The sequence below is a fragment of the Hypomesus transpacificus genome, unplaced genomic scaffold (assembly GCF_021917145.1).
Source record: "Hypomesus transpacificus isolate Combined female unplaced genomic scaffold, fHypTra1 scaffold_166, whole genome shotgun sequence".
Classification (NCBI taxonomy): Eukaryota; Metazoa; Chordata; class Actinopteri; order Osmeriformes; family Osmeridae; genus Hypomesus; species Hypomesus transpacificus.
Genome location: NW_025813727.1, coordinates 223,741 through 242,798, shown reverse-complemented (window position 1 = coordinate 242,798; position 19,058 = coordinate 223,741). Strand labels below are relative to the sequence as shown.

Here is a 19,058-nt window from a genome sequence, read left to right as displayed (position 1 = left end):
CACATGGGTTACTGCCAAGAGACCAAACACTGACCTGAACCCAACCAGTTAGCATGGGCTTTTTTTGCTCAGACCGGCCCACCACAATAGGTCGGAGTCTGAGCCACTGCATCTGACATTAGAAACAGAGGGGGAGGTGTGGAGCCTGTTCAGAGATGTGATTGGGCCAGCCCAGTGTCAGTATGTAAAATGAACCAATGGGCCGCTGTCCCTGCTTTATGGGCCGGTTGTTGGTCAATTTTACGTTTATTAAAAAGTATATATCATATCGGCCCCAAGTGCGTCGGCCCGGTATGCCAGAGTTTCAGAAAGCATTTGTGGAACACATTTCCTAGATAAAAAACAAAGTCCTTGTTTTTGTTGTTCAAAGGCCAGAACTCGGTTAAACTCTTTATAATAATAGAATACTCAAAGATGTTTAAATATTGCATCTGAAACTCTTTAATGAAGGTGCTATAATACAACAGAAAGTATTATAAAAAAATGAATGGAGGTACAAAGGCAGGCATAACAAAGCAAAATATTTTCATCGGTCACCAACATTATACAACTGATCCCACATATACTTTATTTATCTCTTAAAACCCTCTAACTACTCTAATTAACAACTTCCAGGTCAGTATATTCCTCTTCTACCTCTCCTCCTTGCCCTCCCTCCTCTCTTTCACCATCCTCGTCTTCCTCCTCCATGTCTCCCTCTGTTACGGTCTGGAAGAAACAGATGATCCATCAGACAATGAAGCTTCATTTACTGGTTAACTCATTTCCGCAGCTGACGTATATGGTTGTACTTACTGTAGAATACTACACAGTGTTCCACAGTGTGTATGTGCTGTGTATAGTAAACTATATGCTGCACACTATAGTACACAGGAAGTATTAGCTGAATGGTCCACAGAGAATATTTTATACAACTAACACCACAGCACACAGATAGCATCGCGTCATCGCGTCACCACGTCATCACGTCAAGGGTTGTCAGCTTACTGGGCATGAGGTTTTTTGGGGGGAGGGTGGAAGGGGCTTCTTGAACACGGATTCTTCTTCCTGGTTAATGGGCATCAGAGGCTCCTCCCCCCTCCTCTGTGTGTAAACCCACCATGTTGTGGCTGTGACCACGACCAGCAGGGAGACCAGCAGGGACAGCAGGCCCACAGCGGACAGCTCTGGAGCAGAGGCAGGATAGGTTACACACAGCATCAAATCATAATGTATTTGCATTGCCCTTTTTACAAGCAATGTCACAGAGGGCTTTACATATGCCCATAGAACTGCCCCTCAACCAACCTAAACCCTCAAGGAAGACAAGGAAACACTCCCAGAAAAACTCACTACAGGATAAAAATTTGGGAGGAGTTTTTTTAGTTAGTAAAATTTTAGTCTTTGGGAGGAGTAATTCAGTGAGGGATTCCCTCCTCCAGAGACGGTTAGACGCAGCTTCATTATGTCATGTCCTCACCCACGGCTGGGACATCTTTCCTTGAACATTAATGCTGATTTAGGTGCAGTTCTGTGAGTGTCTGTGACATAGCTTGTAAAAAGGGCTATACAAATACATTTGATTTGATGTATTTGCCTTGAAAAGGCAAATCATTGTTTGGGCTGTCAGTCACGTTATAGCCGTAACTTTTAGTGATCATGATTGCATGAAACATTCTGTCAGTGTGAACTGAGTGACTAGGAAGGTTGGCTAGTTAATTTTAAGTTAATGTTAAGTTAAGTAAAGCTAATTTTCAACACAACAAGTTTAAAGTTTTTTTATACGGCACAAGGGCGATCTTCCTGTTGTAAAGCTGTACTCAACAAATATTTGGGAAACTCATTAATCAATGCAACTAGAGAAAGATAAAGTAAACAGCTGTTTGATTTCTCTCACCTTCGCTCTGAGTCACTGTGTTGAGATCCATAACGCTGTCAGAGAGAGTAGCAGACTGTGTAGTTACCTGAAACAGTTCAATAAGTAAACAGATAAGCAATGGACCACGGGTTTCTTACAACACACCAGTTGATATGTATCTGGCAGTGGTTCGACGGACAAGTTGGCAATTGTCAAATACTCCACAAGATGTCAGTGTGTGACTGTTTTACTTCTGAGACCTCTGCATGTTGAACAAAAACAAAAACATGACCTGGATTTGCGTACATACTTGTTTTTATGTCAGTTGTGTGTCCACCTGTGCTGAATTGTTATGTACATTCCCTGTATTTTACCCTGTGTTCAACCCTGTGTATTTTTTACCTGTTTTATTTGACTTGCATTTCATCTTGCCTGCTTTAACGCTTACATAAATAAAGTACCTACCTACCTACCTACCTACCTACCTACCTACCTACCTACTTACATACCCATTAAATCACAGATGGCTATGCTGCAACAGACATAACCTACAAGCTGTCTTGGGACAAATGATAAAGACCACAGTTTGAATCTCCTGTTCCTGTTTCGATGCTGGTGAGTGGATGTGAGATGGACGGAGCTGAAAGAAAGTGCTTCTGTTTACCAGAAATCCCTTCCTTCATTAGAGTATGGGGTTTTTAATGGTGTGTTGTTGTCATTATTATTAAAAAAACTTAAGTTTGAATTAGCTGTGCACTGTCGCTGTGGTTGGAAAATGTTTGTTTCAGTTCTATTAAAGTTGTAATGCACTTCTAGGCCATATGACTCACTGTCAAGAGCCTTTTAAAAACAGTGAGTGGGTGTCTGACTGGACTAACGCTCCGTGTAGGCTGAGACCTCGCTGAGAACCCGGCCCAGGCCCCTTCCTGTACGTCATCCCCTCTCTCAAAACATTTCCTGTCCTCTCAGAAATCATTATCGCTATCAGAAATCAATGTCAAAGGCAAAAATACCCCACAAAATGTTTCTGTATATTAAAATGCTGAAAGGAGAATGTGATTGAGATGTTGTGGGATGATGCTGAGCTGGTCTTGTGAGGAGACATGTTCCTGTCTGTGATAGTCACTGCCATCACAGTCCACTCGCTCTGCAAACACACTTGAAAGACTCCTGTCTCACTTTAAGACTTGTTAGCTTAACTGTACAAGCATAAAATTACATTTAAAATGTATACTAAAATACAATGGATTTTATGATTTGCCATACATTAAAAAAAGAACTGCTCATTTCACGGTTGTTCAGAGGAATCAATGGAAATAATAATTCATTTTCTCAAAACTGCTCAAATGTTTTCTACTTCTACCACACATTACTTTGTATGTTTCTGACATGCCCAAATGCCAAAGGTGAAAAAGAAAACATGTAATTTCAAGCGGTAAAATGTTAGAAAATAACACAACAACTAACCCCCAAAAAGTAATAATTGTAACTATTCACCAACAAAAAAGATGTACCATACCCAGTTAGATGTTTCGAATCCAAACTGAAGTGACAGCAGATATTCCCATGTAGATCCACCCAGCACACGTCAGCCAGGGTATCATTCACCCGGCTGGCAGACCCTGTGGTGCCATGATAGCCCTTATCAACACTCACATTTGTCCTGAAGAAGACGTTTCAGTTGCAGCTTCGGCTCTCTCTGTATAAAGAATGAGCGTGTGGAGTCGAGGAAATACATTTATTAAAAAATTATTGGCCAAGTGTTTTGACCTGTTGTAAATGTACAGTTGAAAGATTAAGTTCTGAGCCACCATTGCATCCAACAACTTTTTCCAGTCTAAAATGTCTTTGTTTGGTTAGTTATAGAAGTTTTTATCCTATTCTGTTTATGTGAGTATGTATGTAAATATTTAGCGGCTACACTCAACCAGAGCTATTGGAACTGTTGGAATGTTCCATCTGTTAGTTCTGTTCTGTCTCTTCCTCTGGTATACCAGTTCCACTGCTGGGGATACTACTTTAAACAATCGTAGTCATGATAAGCAAGCACATGTCTTCACTTGGCAGGTACTGGGTGATGTCAGACTTTCTTTATTTGCACATTGAAAGAGCACATTCAAACCAATAACACGGTTTACATGGTTTTATACACAAACACTTAAAGAGAAATCAAGAATGAGCAAACCAAATTTGCCCTGAAACAACTTCCATTTGTTTACTCACAAGTGCATATGGTGAAACATTTTATTTGTGCAGTTCACACGCTACATTCTATTCTAGATGGCAGATGGCAATTTTTAACCCATGTCCATGCTTTTATTAGGCAAACATGCCCAGTTGTGGAGTAATGATGAATGGAGGAGTTCAAAACACACAATTACAGTACAACAACACAACAAAAAAACACCACTTCAAACAGGTCTTTTAATGTTCTGTGATCACCTGACCTCACCCTGGGACAGACCAGTGGTTACCTGGAACCGACTCACAGTTTCATATGAGCCGTTTCTGTCAGTATAGGAACAGTGTCATGATTCAGAAAAGACCACAATAAGACGATACGTTGTGGATAGAAGTTAATAACGTTTTTGATTTGAATAGTGTATTATAACACATCTTTGAGTATTTTCATTTCTAACTAAACCTGCATCTTTAATGAAAATCCACAAACCTTGGCAGAGGTTGTCCTTCCTCCTTACATTAAAAGCGTGTCAACAGGAACGCTGTCCATTCCATATACTGACTGCAAACAATACACCATCATACATCACAGCGACATAAACAGTAGACAGATCATGTGTATCAGAATCTCAAATAAACATGAACAAAAATAGAGATGACAAAGATGCACAAGATTCTGAATCAAGAGCTTGGTCCATGTCTGAGGATGCAGATCATCTCTCACGCCTTCCCGGCCTCCGACGACAGCGTCCCTTCTCCACTTGATTTCGACAGCAGCGTGACCTTTGACCTTGACTTTGCAGAGGACGACGAATAGGTCACGTGGTTCCCCGAGGAGGAGGAGTCTCTGTCCGCGTCCCAACAACAGCCGACCTTCCTGACCTTCTCCCGGAAGTCCTCCGACACGTAGTAGAAGATGAAGGGGTCGATGCAGCTGTTGAAGGTGCTGACCGCCAGGCTGACCATGTACGGTACGTACAGATCCTCCTCGTCTTCAATCAGGTAGGAGTCAGAGTAGTGCAGCAGGAGGAGGATGTTGCTGGGCAGCAGACACACCACGAACACCACCAGCACCAGCACGGTCACTCTCACGGCGTGGGTGTAGCGCTGGCCTCCAGCCAGCAGGGTGCGTATCACTGCCCCGTAGCAGAACAGGATGAGCAGGAGAGGGAGCAGGAAACAAACAGAGAAGAGGGTGGCGAAGTAAGGTAAGAAATAATTATCCTGCTCGTATTCAGGCAAGGCGTCGTGGCAGGTAGTGATGTCAGGGTCGTCCAGTTTGTAGGACTGCTTCGACATCAGCAGCGGTAGCATCGCGGCTAACGCGACGACCCACACCGCAACACTCATGCAGGCAGACGTACGACGGCTTCGTAGCGTCTTGGCTCCAAACGGGTGCACCAGCGCCACGTAGCGGTCAAAGGCCACCAGCGCCAGGCACAGCACTGAGCCGTACATGTTCCCGTAGAAGAGAGCCGTGACCACGCGACAGAAAGGCTCGCCGAAGGCCCAGTCGTTGCCCTGGAAGTGGTAGACTACGCGGAAGGGAAGCACCAGCAGCAGCAGGAGGTCGGAGAGCGTCAGGTTGATGAGGAGTGTGGTGGACGGCAGCTTCTTGGTGTGGAACAGGAGGACCCACAGAGCCAGCAGGTTAGCAGGCAGCCCGATGGTGAAGGCTATCAGGTACAGGATTGGGACGTACAGCACCAGAGTGGGAGCCTTAATCTCCTCCTTCTGCTTGTCCTTCAAGGTGGTGAAGTTACACTGGATCACCAGCCTGAACGATCTTGGACCTGCAGACGTAGGAATGATGTTACACTCGTCGTGGAAGGTATAATACTAAGATCTAGGATGTTCAAACCTGTTCCTGGAGAACTACTGACCTAAAAGGTTTCATTACGACCCAAACAAACGTGTTCATTTAGAAGTGTTTTTCCCAAGCAACAAACAGCACATTTGGAATTTGAACCTGCAACATCTTGATCTACAGTCAATCGCTCTGTCACTGAGCTACAACCACCCCTGAATCTATGGTATCTGTTTTGATGATCAAGTCATTAATCTGGTGAATAAAAAGTTAATACTGGAACAAGGACCCATAGGATCATAGCTCTCAACGTGTTTGGGACAGTTTTGTCTTAATGAGAAAGACACAGAGACAGAGCCGCCGGCACATGTGTGGTGAGCATGCATTTGCCCCACTACTTCTCAAAGTGGTAGGCCCCGCCCCCACGTTGATAAAATAATTCTCAAAATGTCAGCCCGTTTTGTTGACTATAACGCACAACTTCAAACGCCTACTGTAACGCGTGAATGCACCTGTCAGTCACAGTGATCTCCTAGCTACAGCCAACCCTGGCCCAGGGGCGGAGCATCGACCACCCCTCTCAACAACTCATTGCTGCTAACGCCATCGAGCAAAACAAGTCAGTTGCAGATGGTTACCAAAAACGTCGATTGTATTGGAAAGAAACAAGTTAGCTATGTCTGACTATGACTTCCTCAACGTGTCCCTATCACAATAAAATGATCATGCAGAGTAGTATGCTACCAGGCTACATGTTAAAAGCTAGCTAGGTAAGTGGTATTATTTTAAGCTCACTGATTACATGTGTTTGCCACAGGAAATAAATGAAGCGATGACCCAAACGACGACACATGACCCAAAGAGAAAAAAATCAAATCATAAATTTAACATGTAGCCTACTGTACAATCATGTACTGTAAATATAATTTTTACATGCCTTGTGTGTAAGTGTCTACTAAGTTACTCAAATGTATGTGAATGTTTACAATTATCCATTGTCAATTAACAAAGAATACAAATAGAACACAGAAGTTGACTTGTTCATTAAAATATAAACTGGTCCCGAAGAAAGGTCCCCGATATGTCCCAAATGTTGCCCCACCACTTTTGGACATGTGGTGCCACCTCTGCACAGAGAGTAGAAAACATCAAACATCATGTAGTATCAAGACCCCTTAACACAAACACTGGGTCACTGAACTCTCAAGTTCCAGTTTTAAAGCAGTTCTAAAGGTCCTCCTCCCGTCATCACTATTTAACTGATCCGTCAGAGAAAGGTTCAGGAACGACCTTTTAAATGTCCAAATGGAATTTAACAGCGGAAGGGAAAGGAGTTTACTGTGAGAAGAGGGTGGGTTTTTTCAACATTGGTCTGTGATAATCAGATTAGGAGCTGTACGAAACAGAATGACAAAGAGGCATAACTCAATCATGTTTTACAAATCACAATGAGCTGTGGATAGAAACTTAAGTTTTCAGGTTTTCATGTCCTTATTCTTCGATTCCTTAAATATTGTAAATAATGATTTGACATGTCGAGGGCAGATAAAGGAACAAGGAGACTCACAGGAACTAAGCTCTGTGTCTCGTCAGGGCTTCAACATCAGATATGCACATTCTTTCAATCGACCATGGTATGTGGTTTGTAGTTTTGCTTGCCAGTGTTTTGCAGTGGCTCAACCACAGTCAAGCTCCTTCAAAGCATAGGGCTGAGAGCCATTCTCACTCAGGACAGGAAATAGCTTGCACATACCATAGCAGTCATTTTATATTTGTCAAAGCATAGAGAGTGAAACCACATATAGACTGTCAGGCACACGATTAACTTACACAGAAACACATCTAGAAACTCACAGGCAAAACAAAAAAAGGAGTCTAACCCCCAACCCTAACCCTAGCCCTAACCCTAACCCTAACCTTTGTGCAATCGAAGATATAATGAGTATTAATTCAATTGAATCATAATAATGTAGAACAAACATTAAAAAAGTTAAAAAACATAACACACAACCCAACTATTCACCGGGTAGAAAAACAGAAGACTGGTAAACAGTGCATAACTAAATAGCCTGAGCAGAGAAACTCGGAGAGGAGAAGGAACTCACGGATTACTGGACAGTCGTCTGGCTGGGTGAAGGAGCTCAGGGGGAGGAGGGAAGAGAGGAAAGCCAGCAGTAAGAACATCCTGGGTGCGTCAGGTAGATGCATGGTGCTGAAGGAGCTGCTGCCTTCTCATCTGGAAGAACTCTCAACTGAGATCCTGGAGAGACTCCTCAAGCTGCACGGGTTTCCTCTACTCTCTCTCTCTCTCTCTCTCTGTCTCTCTCTCTCTGTCTCTCTCTCTCTCTCTCTCTCTCTCTCTCTGTGTCTCTCTCTCTGTCTCCCCGCTTAATGTAAATCACTCTACTGCCCGGTGCTGGAGTGGCTCTTCTGGTAATGTGATAACCAGAAGCCATAGAAAGCACCAGTACGAATCCACCCAGTTCCAGTCTGCTCCAGAGGAATCCTGAGGGAGCTATGTTGCCGTGTTGAGTGTTCAGTGCTCTTCTGATGTCCTAGACATGCTCAGCAGCTTGGTAGGATCAGCGTGAGGGAGGCCGCCTCCTCCATGGCTCGCTGGTAATGGTTTCCAGATGTGTGTGAGTGTGTGTGTGTGTGAGTGTGTGTATGTGTGTGTGACGCTGTTGCTCTATGATTCATATGCTTATCCTCATACTCTGAGGTATAGGAAGTACCACCAGTGTGACCTCTGGGGTCACAGCACACACAATGATCCCATCCATGCCCAGACACACCCCTCGCACCCTCTAACCCCTCCTAATGGAGGAAAGTTTGTTTCTCGCCTTCTCTCTCTCTCTCTCTCTGACACATTCCTGTTAATTATTTGTTCCATTTAAATACTCAGATAACAGAAGCACTGTCACACATCTGAGAAGCTCAAAGGGAAGTCAGACTGTGTGCTTGATCTGCCACCTCTGTGGTCTGGAAGGACTCCTGTTTCTCTGCTAACAACACAAACCAACCACAAGCCACTCTCCAGCCCTAGGGTCCCCTGAAAACTGTGTCTGACAGTACTGTGAGTTCTTAAAATGCTGACACCATACAGGAAAAGATAAGATTCTAGCTGACGAGGGGTCACGGATGCAGAGGAAGTGGGTGTTTATGTTGCCACAGTCACTCAATTCATTATTTTTCAGTAGGCGATATTCAGATGATGGGTCCATGAGCAGTAATATGAACAGATTCAATTTTTACCTATTTTTGTTTGCAATGTTCCGTTTTTTTGGTGTATGATGTGATTTGTTAAAAATAAAGCGTGAGATATGATGTCACATGTTCTGCTAAGTATTCAAAATGTTTAAAGATGTTGCTATAGTGCTTTTGTGCCTATGTTATTCTGTGACAAAGACTTTAAATTCTGAAATCTCTTTTTCAGCACATATGTGCTGTTGCTCTTTTACACACACTAGAGGTCAGTCTTGACACATTGAAGGGTATAAATTCGCTCGGAAAATATTGCCGAATTAGGAACTTTAGTTGCATGTCCTCATACATAAACTGGTGTCTGAGAATCAAAAAGAATAGTATTTACAACGTACGGTAGTTCTGACACATTTTGCTAAGAGCGATACGGGAAGCAGTATAGGTTCCACACTGCAATCATCAAATCAAATGTTTTTTGTTCAGATCTTGTCTAATGTCATCATGTCCCTTCTCATGTCACAGAGGGTTTGCTGGAGGCCCACAGATCAGCGCCTAGCCCTCAACTCACTGTCGTTGCTGGTCTCTTTTCAGATCTTACGCCAGAGTAAGATTCCACTGCAGCCAGTCTGCTGTGCTTCGGGATTTAGCGACAAACAGCAGCCCCAACCAACATAAATCAGTTAAGCAGTGGCCACGGCCCAGGGCCTGGCCGGCGGACCTGCCAACGGTCAAATAAGCACAATAATATGGGATATGAGGTGATATAACGTCTTGTGTCTAGTCTATTCTTTGGCCAAACTACCCTTGAGAAGACCATTCCATCCCCGACCGGGGGGGTTAGGGATGGAATGGTCTTAGCGTTAAATGGGGGGGGGGGGGGGGGGGGGGGGGGGGGGGGGGGGCATTTAAAAAATAAATGATGGCATCACTGCTTTCTGTAAGGGTGTGTAAATATGATAGAGACAACTTCATACGAATAATGCACAGTGTGGATAAAGATCACTTGACATGAGCACGTATTTTGACGGTGAGTGTTTAGCGGGTCATGAAACGCAGGATGCTGTGTTTAGTAACGCTGGCCTCACATTCGTTGTGAGCGCGCTTTGCTCATTCTCGCATCGCGCTTGCGCCGTGTGTTGACTGTTGTCGGAGAGACGCGACTGATTCATATGAGCCCTGCTCTGTCAAACAGGAAGCGACACGGAACAGGTAGCCTACCGATAGGCATATCGATACAGTTTAATTTCGACGATATGGAAAAGGTAGGTTGCGGGTTAGGCTTTGGGAGAAGCAAGGCGAAAAACAATCCGTTAATGTGTTTTGCACAGTTGCTGAAGAGCTGGCTGTTGTTGGTAGGCTAGCGTAGTTTACACTGTTAAAATCACAAAGAGGCAATGACAGCTCTTCATAATGCACATCTGTGCCAGATCTAGACACGTTATCATTTAGGCAGTACGTTAAGGTCGGCTGCATTGAACAGCGTATAAGCGTTGACAAATGGCAGCTCCTGCAGGCTAATTTTAAATTAGGCTATGCATACTACACTTAATATATTTGGATAGCATGTTTCAGACGCTTGCAACACCAGTCTCCTAAATGCGCATCAGTCTAGTTGGCAGTAGGCCTATCCTGATTTTTGATATTATTTTCAAGAAAAAGGAAAAAAAGAAAACACGAATGCGCAGAGCTAGGCAAAACGAATAGTCTTCACCCTGACAGCTTTCATGAATATCTTATGTTGGATGGTGTTTATGCCTGCTCTAATATGTGGGATTTTATTCATTTAAAGGCATTGTAGACGACACGGGGGAGACTACAATGTGACGAGGACAGCATGATTTTATGACGGGACGCCGCACGGAGGGCTTGTTATTCTGCGCCGAGAGCCGCTGGTTTTGGGGGGAATCGTTGTGTGATCTAGTTCCCTAAGAAGCTGCTTGGATGTGAAGTGGAAATTGCATTAAAGACATTCCAAAGATGCCCAAGAGGTGGACCGCAGTCACGCGATGCAGCTGCCTCCCCGCCGTCTTGTGGCTTCTCGTGCTACCCAGGTGTATATTGTCGATCCGCGCCGACAACACCTTCAGCAAGGACGACGTTGTTAGCGCCACTGTGAATGCCACTGTTCTTGACTCCAAAGGCAATCCCAAGCTCATTCTAACCAAGGACGATGGCAAGTACGGGCAGAATTCACCGAAAGTGGATGCAAAGGGAATCGTGATTGCTCCTGCACCTTATAATGGAGGTAGGTTGGTTATGACACGCTATGCCCTTGTGTATCAACTTGTTGCAGTAGAATGGTTGTTGCAGAGAAGCACAGGAAACATGTAGGCTACAGCAATATCACAAATGAGTGAGGGACATAAATAGAGCAAGGAATCGCTTTTTATTCCAGCAATGTCTACATTCAGCCAACAAGGCACATAACTGTGTGTGTGGGACATAGAGGGAAGGGTGGTGGTGGTGGAACATGTGTCACTGCCATTTTCTTTGCCATAAGCCATAACTGCAGTCCCTATCATAGTTTCATAGAATACCCAGTTCTCCTACAAACGCCTGATCCTGAATCTCCAGACTGCTTGTCCCAGCCCCCAGTCCCCTCCGCTGGCTGTCACCAGCCCAGTGAACGACAGCTGCTCCCCTTGTGCCTCTGTAAGCCATCTCTTGCTTTCCACAGCATCACAGGAAAATCCCTGTCCGATTATATCCTCTAAACTTCCATTTGTATTATTTAATCACACGTCCCTTATTCAAACTAAATCTGAACCTAGTTCTTCCTTCCTGTTGGTTTGTGGACCTTAGCCCTTCGTCTGTTCCTCTGATCCCCTGTGTGGGAGCCTCAGCTGGGTGTGGACAGCTACAGCTCACCTCCCGCATGGCCTGTGTCTGCTCTCAGACCAGGTCAACCTGAAACACGTTCACTAAACATCGTTCCCCTCAGCTCATGTCAGCGTTCAGAGGAGACAGAACCCAGAGGGAGAGCTGTGTCTGGCTCATGTCAGTGTTCAGAGGAGACAGAACCCAGAGGGAGAGCTGTGTCTGGAGGTAAACCAGACCACCCAGTAGGGGGTGGTTGCTGATTTTACATTTCTTGATATTTGCAAAGTGTCCTTCCCTCTCGGCATGTTCAGATGGTGTGGATGCACACACGCCCTGGAGGATATCTATGTGAATGCATGTGTATAAAAGGATATAATAATCTTAAATCCGTGCTGGGGTAGACTTGGTATTTCACCTGGATGGAAAACCATGTCCCTCGTCCAGTCGTTTTACCGTGATCGAAGTGAAATCTATAAGGTACGGGTGTACTTGACATAGTTCTGAATGAAGCTGATTCCTTCCTGCCCTTGTCCCTATGACAATGCATGTGGAATGCACAGTAGGCAAGTCCAATGGGTTTAGTCAATAACACCGTCGAGGGCCGTATCGCCTTCCCTTTAGCAGAGGCCTGAACCCTGCTCTCTCTGAACCTCCGGTCAGTAGCACTCTTCAGGTTACAGGATGCAGCATGAAAAGCATGAAACTGAGAATCTTGAGTGAAAACGAGGTCAAACATGTTCACCCTGTCCTCTTATGACTGTCGCCTGAAGAAAGAGAAGAGGAAGCATCACTTCCCATATCTGTATGATGGAAAGACATGAGCCTGGCTTCTTTGTTCAGGCACAGTCTTTCTCTCAAGGACACCTTTCATAAAGGACCTAGTCTCAGTGTTAGGCTGCAAAGCACAAGTGTGTGTTGTTATTTCAAATCAATGTTTTTCGGAGAATCTCTGAAAATGACAGGTAGGCTACCGTAAAAATAGTTGCTATGGAAACCCACGGACGAGAAAAGCACAGAACACTCCCCATCCGTGGGAAACAGCTGTGGTATTGCCTACCTTGGCTTTTGGCGTGGCTTGTGTTGACCACCATTGGCCTACTTTCCTGTGTGTGTCTTGTGTCTGTGTGATGGTCCAGCCTGAAGCGAGTACAGTCACAGAGTCCGACTCTCAGGCCGTCACGTACAGCCCAGCCAGGCTAACTAGAGCAGCAGTACTCATGTTGAAAGCCTTCACATGGTGCCGTATCACATGGTGCCGTATCACATGGTGCCGTATCACATGGTGCCGTATCACATGGTGCCGTATCACATGGTGCCGTATCACATGGTGCCGTATCACATGGTGCAGTATCACATGGTGCCGTATCACATGGTGCAGTATCACATGGTGCCGTATCACATGGTGCAGTATCTGGCCTCCATACACAGGGAATGAGCACGCTGACCTGACATGAGTCCGTTCTCAGTGTACGGGCCTGATGTGTGCTTTAGATATCGGAAAACAAAACTATTAATGTCCTTTGAATTAAGCAAATCAAGCGATTCCTAAATGGGTTCTCTGTTGCTGTCGAGCCAATGCATTTCATGCATTTTCAAAATGCAAGTTGTGTGTGAGTAATGAAAAGCCTTCTCTTGCTTGGCTGAAGGTTACTCAAGGTCTAACAGAACACTGGAAGGGGTGGTGAAAGGATGTTTCATCACCCTGTGCAGCCAGATACCGGTTAGCCCTCAGCCCAAAACTCAGGAGAAATGTTCATGTATTGTTTCCAAGCAGGCAGTATTCCTAAGCAAATATTCATAGGATTACTATGCGTAGACCGCTCAGATTTGCCAACACTTGTGTGACAATGTCAAACAAACATAGCGTGGCACTTCACAGGCACATTCCTACGTTCGTCACAACCACACCACCAAGAGTTGTAGCTCTTGCTAACGAGGGGAAACAAACTGTTGGTTCTGCAGTCCGGGTGTCAAAGACTCATCTGATTCTCCTGGCGGTCCAAGGCCCTCCTCCTCAATCTTTCTGAAATTAACTGGGATGAATTCATTTTCCTGAGGTGTGGTCTCAGGTTGGGTTTTAAACTGTAGCCTGTGTTGCTAATGATATGAGTGGAGAGTCAGTTCCTCCCACACTCTTCAAAATTGAAACATTAGCCACTTGATTTGGCACTTCCTGTTTGCAGTTTTGCAGTGAGCACTTCCTGTTTGGAGTGTTGCAGCGGGTACTTCCTGCTCGTGACTGTTCCATCTCCGTGTGTGGGGGGCCCAGGGCAGAGGAGGCCGTAGAGTGTGGGGCCCAGGGCAGAGGAGGCCGTAGAGTGTGGGGCCCAGGGCAGAGAAGGGTGTAGGGTGTGGGGCCCAGGGCAGAGAAGGGTGTAGGGTGTGGGGCCCAGGGCAGAGGAGGCCATAGGGTGTGGGGCCCAGGGCAGAGGAGGGTGTAGGGTGTGCCCTGGGCCAGTTGGAGAGATGAGCGGTAGCCATGGAAGAACCTCTCCACTTCTCCTGCTCTCTTCTTGCACTCTCTCCTCTCCTCCCCTCTCCCTCCCCTCCCCCATCCTCTCTATTTCATCCTCCCATCCTCTCGTCCTATCTTACTCAATCTCCTGTGGTTAGCAGATGTCCGCTTCACACGTCCTGAGTCTGCAGCCAATGGGGAACACGCAAAACGCATGCTGCCTGCCAATCAGGGCCCCTGCGCGCCAGCCCCCGTTGCCCCGTTCATAAATACCCTGTAAAACAACCTGTGAGACAGTCAGTGACCAACCAAGCCTGCAAGATAGAGGCCTGTCACATGACCCGGTCTTCAGGTCAGGTCAGGTGAAACCTTGTTGTGTTGCGTATGAGCTGTGATTAGCTCTGCTCTAGTGGGTCCACATGGTGTTAAACGACCCTGGTAGTGCTGGGTAGGAACATAGGCTAATTAGCCTCCTCCTGCCCATCCTCCAGGCCTTCCTCCTGGCTGACCATCCCCGGGGGGACAGAGGGTGTGGTAGATGGGGCGTGGATGATGGTAGATGGTGTTTTCTGTATACGCAGTCTATGACTCTGTAACTAGCATGGTGGTGTAATTGGTGGTGGTGGTGGCATGGTGACATCACTCCAGAACAGGCCTTTTATGGTGGGGCTGCAGGCCGGCTCTCAGCTGACAGAGCAGGCTGAGTCACAGGGCATGTGATGCAGACATCAGCCCAGCCTCCATGATACACAGCCAGACTGAGCAGGAAGGGAGGAGGATTCTGGGAAATAGTAGGCAGGGTCTTGTATGGAACCACACAGAGATTAGTCAGTGACTTGCCACTCGTCGACTCTTGGAAAATGTCCAATACCTTGAAATTAAAAGTTTGTGAGACACTGGAGGTTTAGATGTTTGTTATATTTTTAGAAATTCCTGCAACAACACGCACATTTGAACATACAGTCACTCCTGAGGGGGGCTGAGATGTGTTTGGGTTATATGTTGGTGAAGGTGACTGTGGATGACAGGGACCCTGCCAATGGTCCACACTGGTTCCCCCTGCTCCCTGCTCCCCCTGCCCCCCTGCTGCCTGCTCCCCCTGCCCCCCTGCTCCCTGCTCCCCCTGCCCCCCTGCCCCCCTGCTCCCTGCTCCCCCTGCCCCCCTGCTGCCTGCTCCCCCTGCCCCCCTGCTCCCTGCTCCCCCTGCTGCCTGCTCCCCCTGCCCCCCTGCTGCCTGCTCCCCCTGCCCCCCTGCTCCCTGCTCCCCCTGCCCCCCTGCCCCCCTGCCCCCCTGCTCCCCCTGCCCCCCTGCTCCCCCTGCCCCCCTGCCCCCCTGCTGCCTGCTCCCCAGGTTCTGAGGGTAGTGTTGTGATGGGGTGTGCATGCAGCACACAGATGTCCTCACACCTGTCTCCAACGACAATCCCTATCAGTGAAATCTTCCCAACATCAGTGCGATCACAACAGTTGCGGTCGTTGCCTGAACCCCTCAGAGAGCAGGGGGAACACACTGAGTTCCAACCCCAACATGACTGACTCTGAGCTGCCAAAGTCAGTCTGAACCCTGAGTCCAATCACCCCTGAGTAAAGCTTGTGCACAAGGATATAAAAAACCCTCATCAATGGAACACAGATAACACTTCATCATGGGAACAGGAGGAATAGAAGAATCTACCTATTTCTCCCCAAAGAAATGTTAATGACTGCTTTGTGCTGAACATAATGTTTTACATACCAGTATTTAAGACATGTAAGCTATACCATAGCAATACCAATACCATAGCAGTACCAATACAGTGTTTTACCAGCAGCAAAATAAAGTGAGTTGGTGTGGCAAAGTTTCTATCCTGAGTTTTTTTACAATGTGCTTCACACAAGATTGAGAGATCGACAACAAACAATGTCCCTTTCTCGTTGCAGCAGTGGGTTTCCTGTGCTTTTGAGCACTTCCTGCTTAATCATGGTTTCAACACGACAGGCACTGTTAACTAACAGAGAAACCAGGTCATACTTGCTTTTTGTTCAACAAGACAATCCTTCAAAACATAGAGCCTGTCTTGAAATAACACTTGCTTACTCCCCCCCCCGCAATAGGCTTGATGTCGAGCTGTTTCCTTGGAAGAGCTTTCATGATTGGGCTGGTCTCTCTGTGCAGTGTGATTGGGCCTGACAGGTCATTTAGTTTTGTTCCCTTCACATCTACAGACAAAAAATAATTGGCTAAATAGGCAAATCTCGGGTTTTGCATTGTGGAATGTTTTTTGTTTTTTTGGAGATGGTAAACCGTGAACGTTTTTGATCGATCGGTATCGATCACATACAGTAGTGCTGTGTTTCTCAACTGGTGGGTCTAGTAGAGCTGGTGTGGAGAGGGTCCAGTAGAGCTTAAATTTTGGGGCGTGACAAAGGGACAGACCAGAGCCAAAAAAGGTGGCCACCGAACTGATGTCAGTTCGACAGTACCTACTGTCAGTACCTACTGTCAGTACCTACTGTCAGTACCTACTGTTTAACAGCAAGTATGAGATTTGAATAGGAAAGACGTGTCAATGGACTTTAAGGTTCACTGTATGTCCATTTTACCCACGAACTGTCGTTATTCAACTATGACAAGGTAAAATCGGTTTAGCAATTAATGACCCCTTTAAAGGACTCAAGTATTACGCATTCACCATGAGACACGGAGTTGATATCCGTCTCGAGCTATACAGAGTTCCGTGCCACCTACCAGCCAATCAAACACCAAAATCAGGAAAGAAAACCAAAACTCACACATCACGTTTCACCAAAGACGTCTTCAATCTCCATCAAGTGGTGATTAAATCTCAGTCTCACCTTGGTTACCTTTACCTATTTAATGACTATTGATAGCAGCACAGGCTTCTGGGATATAATTTACCCTGGGGCACTCTGGGTAATCAGACACGCTTTCTGCTTCTCCAGCATCCAGCTTGTACTGCTGGGGCTGGAGTATTGTGTGTGGGTGTGTGTGTGTGTGTGTGTGGGTGTGTTAGGGATGAGGATAGAGATGACTTGTTCTTTTCTGGGTCACATCACAAGCCAAGGCTTTGATTTGATCCCATCCTCTATATGAGATTTGATATTTGGCTCTGTTTCTTGCTCTCTGAGATTTGATATTGCCTGTTTCTCTTTTCTCTCCCTCACACACCCCATCGACAGGAGTCAGAGCTCTAAGCAAGGCTTCAAAACAAGCACAAATTCTATTCGAATAATTTCAAGCACAAAGAAATTGGTTTGATGATGGTTTAATTGTCGGTTTCTTGAAAGAGCGCGATACTACGACACTAGAATCCTGAATAGTGCTGAGTCTCACTCTCCAGTCATCGCAGCAGAATGTAATCCTCCTCCTCCATCCTCAGAATTCGCCTGCAAGGCGGCTTATTAAGATTACACTCCCATTTGTGCGTGTTTGCTCGTCGCTCCCCAGACAGGGTTGGGCTCCCCATCACCAGGAACACGAGGGAAGAGACGGCTGGGGAAGAGAACTTCCTGTAAGAGACGGCTGGGGAAGAGAACTTCCTGTAAGAGATGACTGGGCCTTTTCTTTTCTTCTGTATTTTCAATCTTCAATTTCTTGGACAGAATAAACGCAATTATGATAGAGAGTTTTATCTTTGGTGTATATGTGGGAAAAGGGCTTTTTGGGGCGCTAATTTGATTTAGGAGTGAAATGTTGGTGGGGGGAAGGATTTTAATCTGGCTGGGTGTAGTTGGTCAGGATCACTAACCAGTTACTACAGAGGATAGGGTCTGAGCTCCTTTGAGGGGATTAGTGTTTGTGGCTGTATGCTCACACAGTGCGTCCCAACACTCCACACACAGGCTCACATGTTCTCTTCTGAGGTTTTGTTAGTTGATTGCATAATTAGTTCAGCATTTACCCTTTCACATCGTAATGCCTGTCCCAAGCCTGGGGGGTTGGGCTGTGGATGGACGTGAGAAAATAGTCCTGGGTATTGAGACCCCTCACTCTCCCACACACACACTCACTCCCACACACACACACTCACACACACTCACTCACACACACACAGTCTTCCTGCTTGCGTCCTTGTTCATTAGCGAAAGCGAACGGACAGATGGCAGTTATGACTATCTCAGCATTGACTTAAGAACTTCTGCTAATGGACACATCAGATCCTCAGTAAAAACATTAGTGTTCAGTCAGGTACCACACAGAACAGAGACTCTCGAGAGCTAATGGTCTCGGTTGTTCCTGTTTGGAGCCCCTCTCAACAGTCAGGCAACTTTCTGTCCATCTGAATTGTGTAGGAAATGTTCTAACAGTATAGAACCTTTAATGGCGATTTTTACTGTAACTGAAAATTGTCAGGAGTATTTATTTACCTTGTGTATACAATGGCTGTCTCTCTCTATCTCTCTACAATGGCTGTCTCTCTCTCTCTCTTTCTCACACACACACACACACACACACTTGTTCTGAGCCCTCAGGACAGGGATGATTCTGTACAGTTAAATATTCCTGTGCTCTGGTGTTGTGCTGCTGCATTAGTCACACAAACTGTGATTTCATCTCACACACACACAACCACACACACACACCCACACACACACACATTATCATCAGCCAGTCTGTTGCCTGAAAAAAGGAAGCTCAAAAGAGCAGGACTCTCTCCCCACCTCCCTCCCTCTCCTTCCCTCCCTCTCCCCTCCTCCCTCCCTCATTCCTGATCTGAATCACTGTGACCTTGCCTGTTGTGTTGTGGTTGTGT

At 46.0% G+C, this 19,058-nt stretch overlaps 2 protein-coding genes across 6 annotated transcripts in view; one reads left to right on the top strand and one right to left on the bottom strand.

The window, feature by feature from the left end:
• Positions 1-417: 417 nt before the first annotated feature.
• Positions 418-8,590, bottom strand: si:ch211-132p1.2 (proteinase-activated receptor 4). The gene is made up of 5 exons (XM_047051663.1): positions 7,931-8,590; positions 3,357-5,811; positions 1,877-1,943; positions 988-1,166; positions 418-708 (listed from the first exon to the last, which is right to left on the bottom strand). The coding sequence occupies exons 1-2, from the start codon at positions 8,031-8,033 to the stop codon at positions 4,739-4,741; spliced, it is 1,176 nt and encodes a 391-aa protein (XP_046907619.1). The 5' UTR covers positions 8,034-8,590; the 3' UTR covers positions 418-708; positions 988-1,166; positions 1,877-1,943; positions 3,357-4,738.
• A 1,560-nt stretch (positions 8,591-10,150) lies between these two features.
• Positions 10,151-19,058, top strand: part of rnf130 (ring finger protein 130) — a 30,703-nt gene continuing 21,795 nt past the window's right edge. For 4 of the 5 annotated variants that reach the window (XM_047051661.1, XM_047051659.1, XM_047051658.1 and 1 more), the window contains exons 1-2: positions 10,157-10,291; positions 10,819-11,274. In XM_047051661.1, the coding sequence (XP_046907617.1) occupies positions 11,007-11,274 (268 nt within the window). In that variant the 5' untranslated portion in view covers positions 10,157-10,291; positions 10,819-11,006. Of the gene's footprint in view, positions 10,292-10,818; positions 11,275-19,058 lie in introns of all 5 variants that reach the window. The other variant, XM_047051660.1, reaches the window with a different exon arrangement.

Bases quoted from the DNA above. Each gene is read 5' to 3' on its own strand.
- si:ch211-132p1.2 (XM_047051663.1), bottom strand. From the start codon at position 8,033: ATGCATCTACCTGACGCACCCAGGATGTTCTTACTGCTGGCTTTCCTC. The intron at 5,812-7,930 runs GTGAGTTCCTTC...CTACGTCTGCAG, and splicing joins AGACGACTGTCCAGTAATCC to GTCCAAGATCGTTCAGGCTG.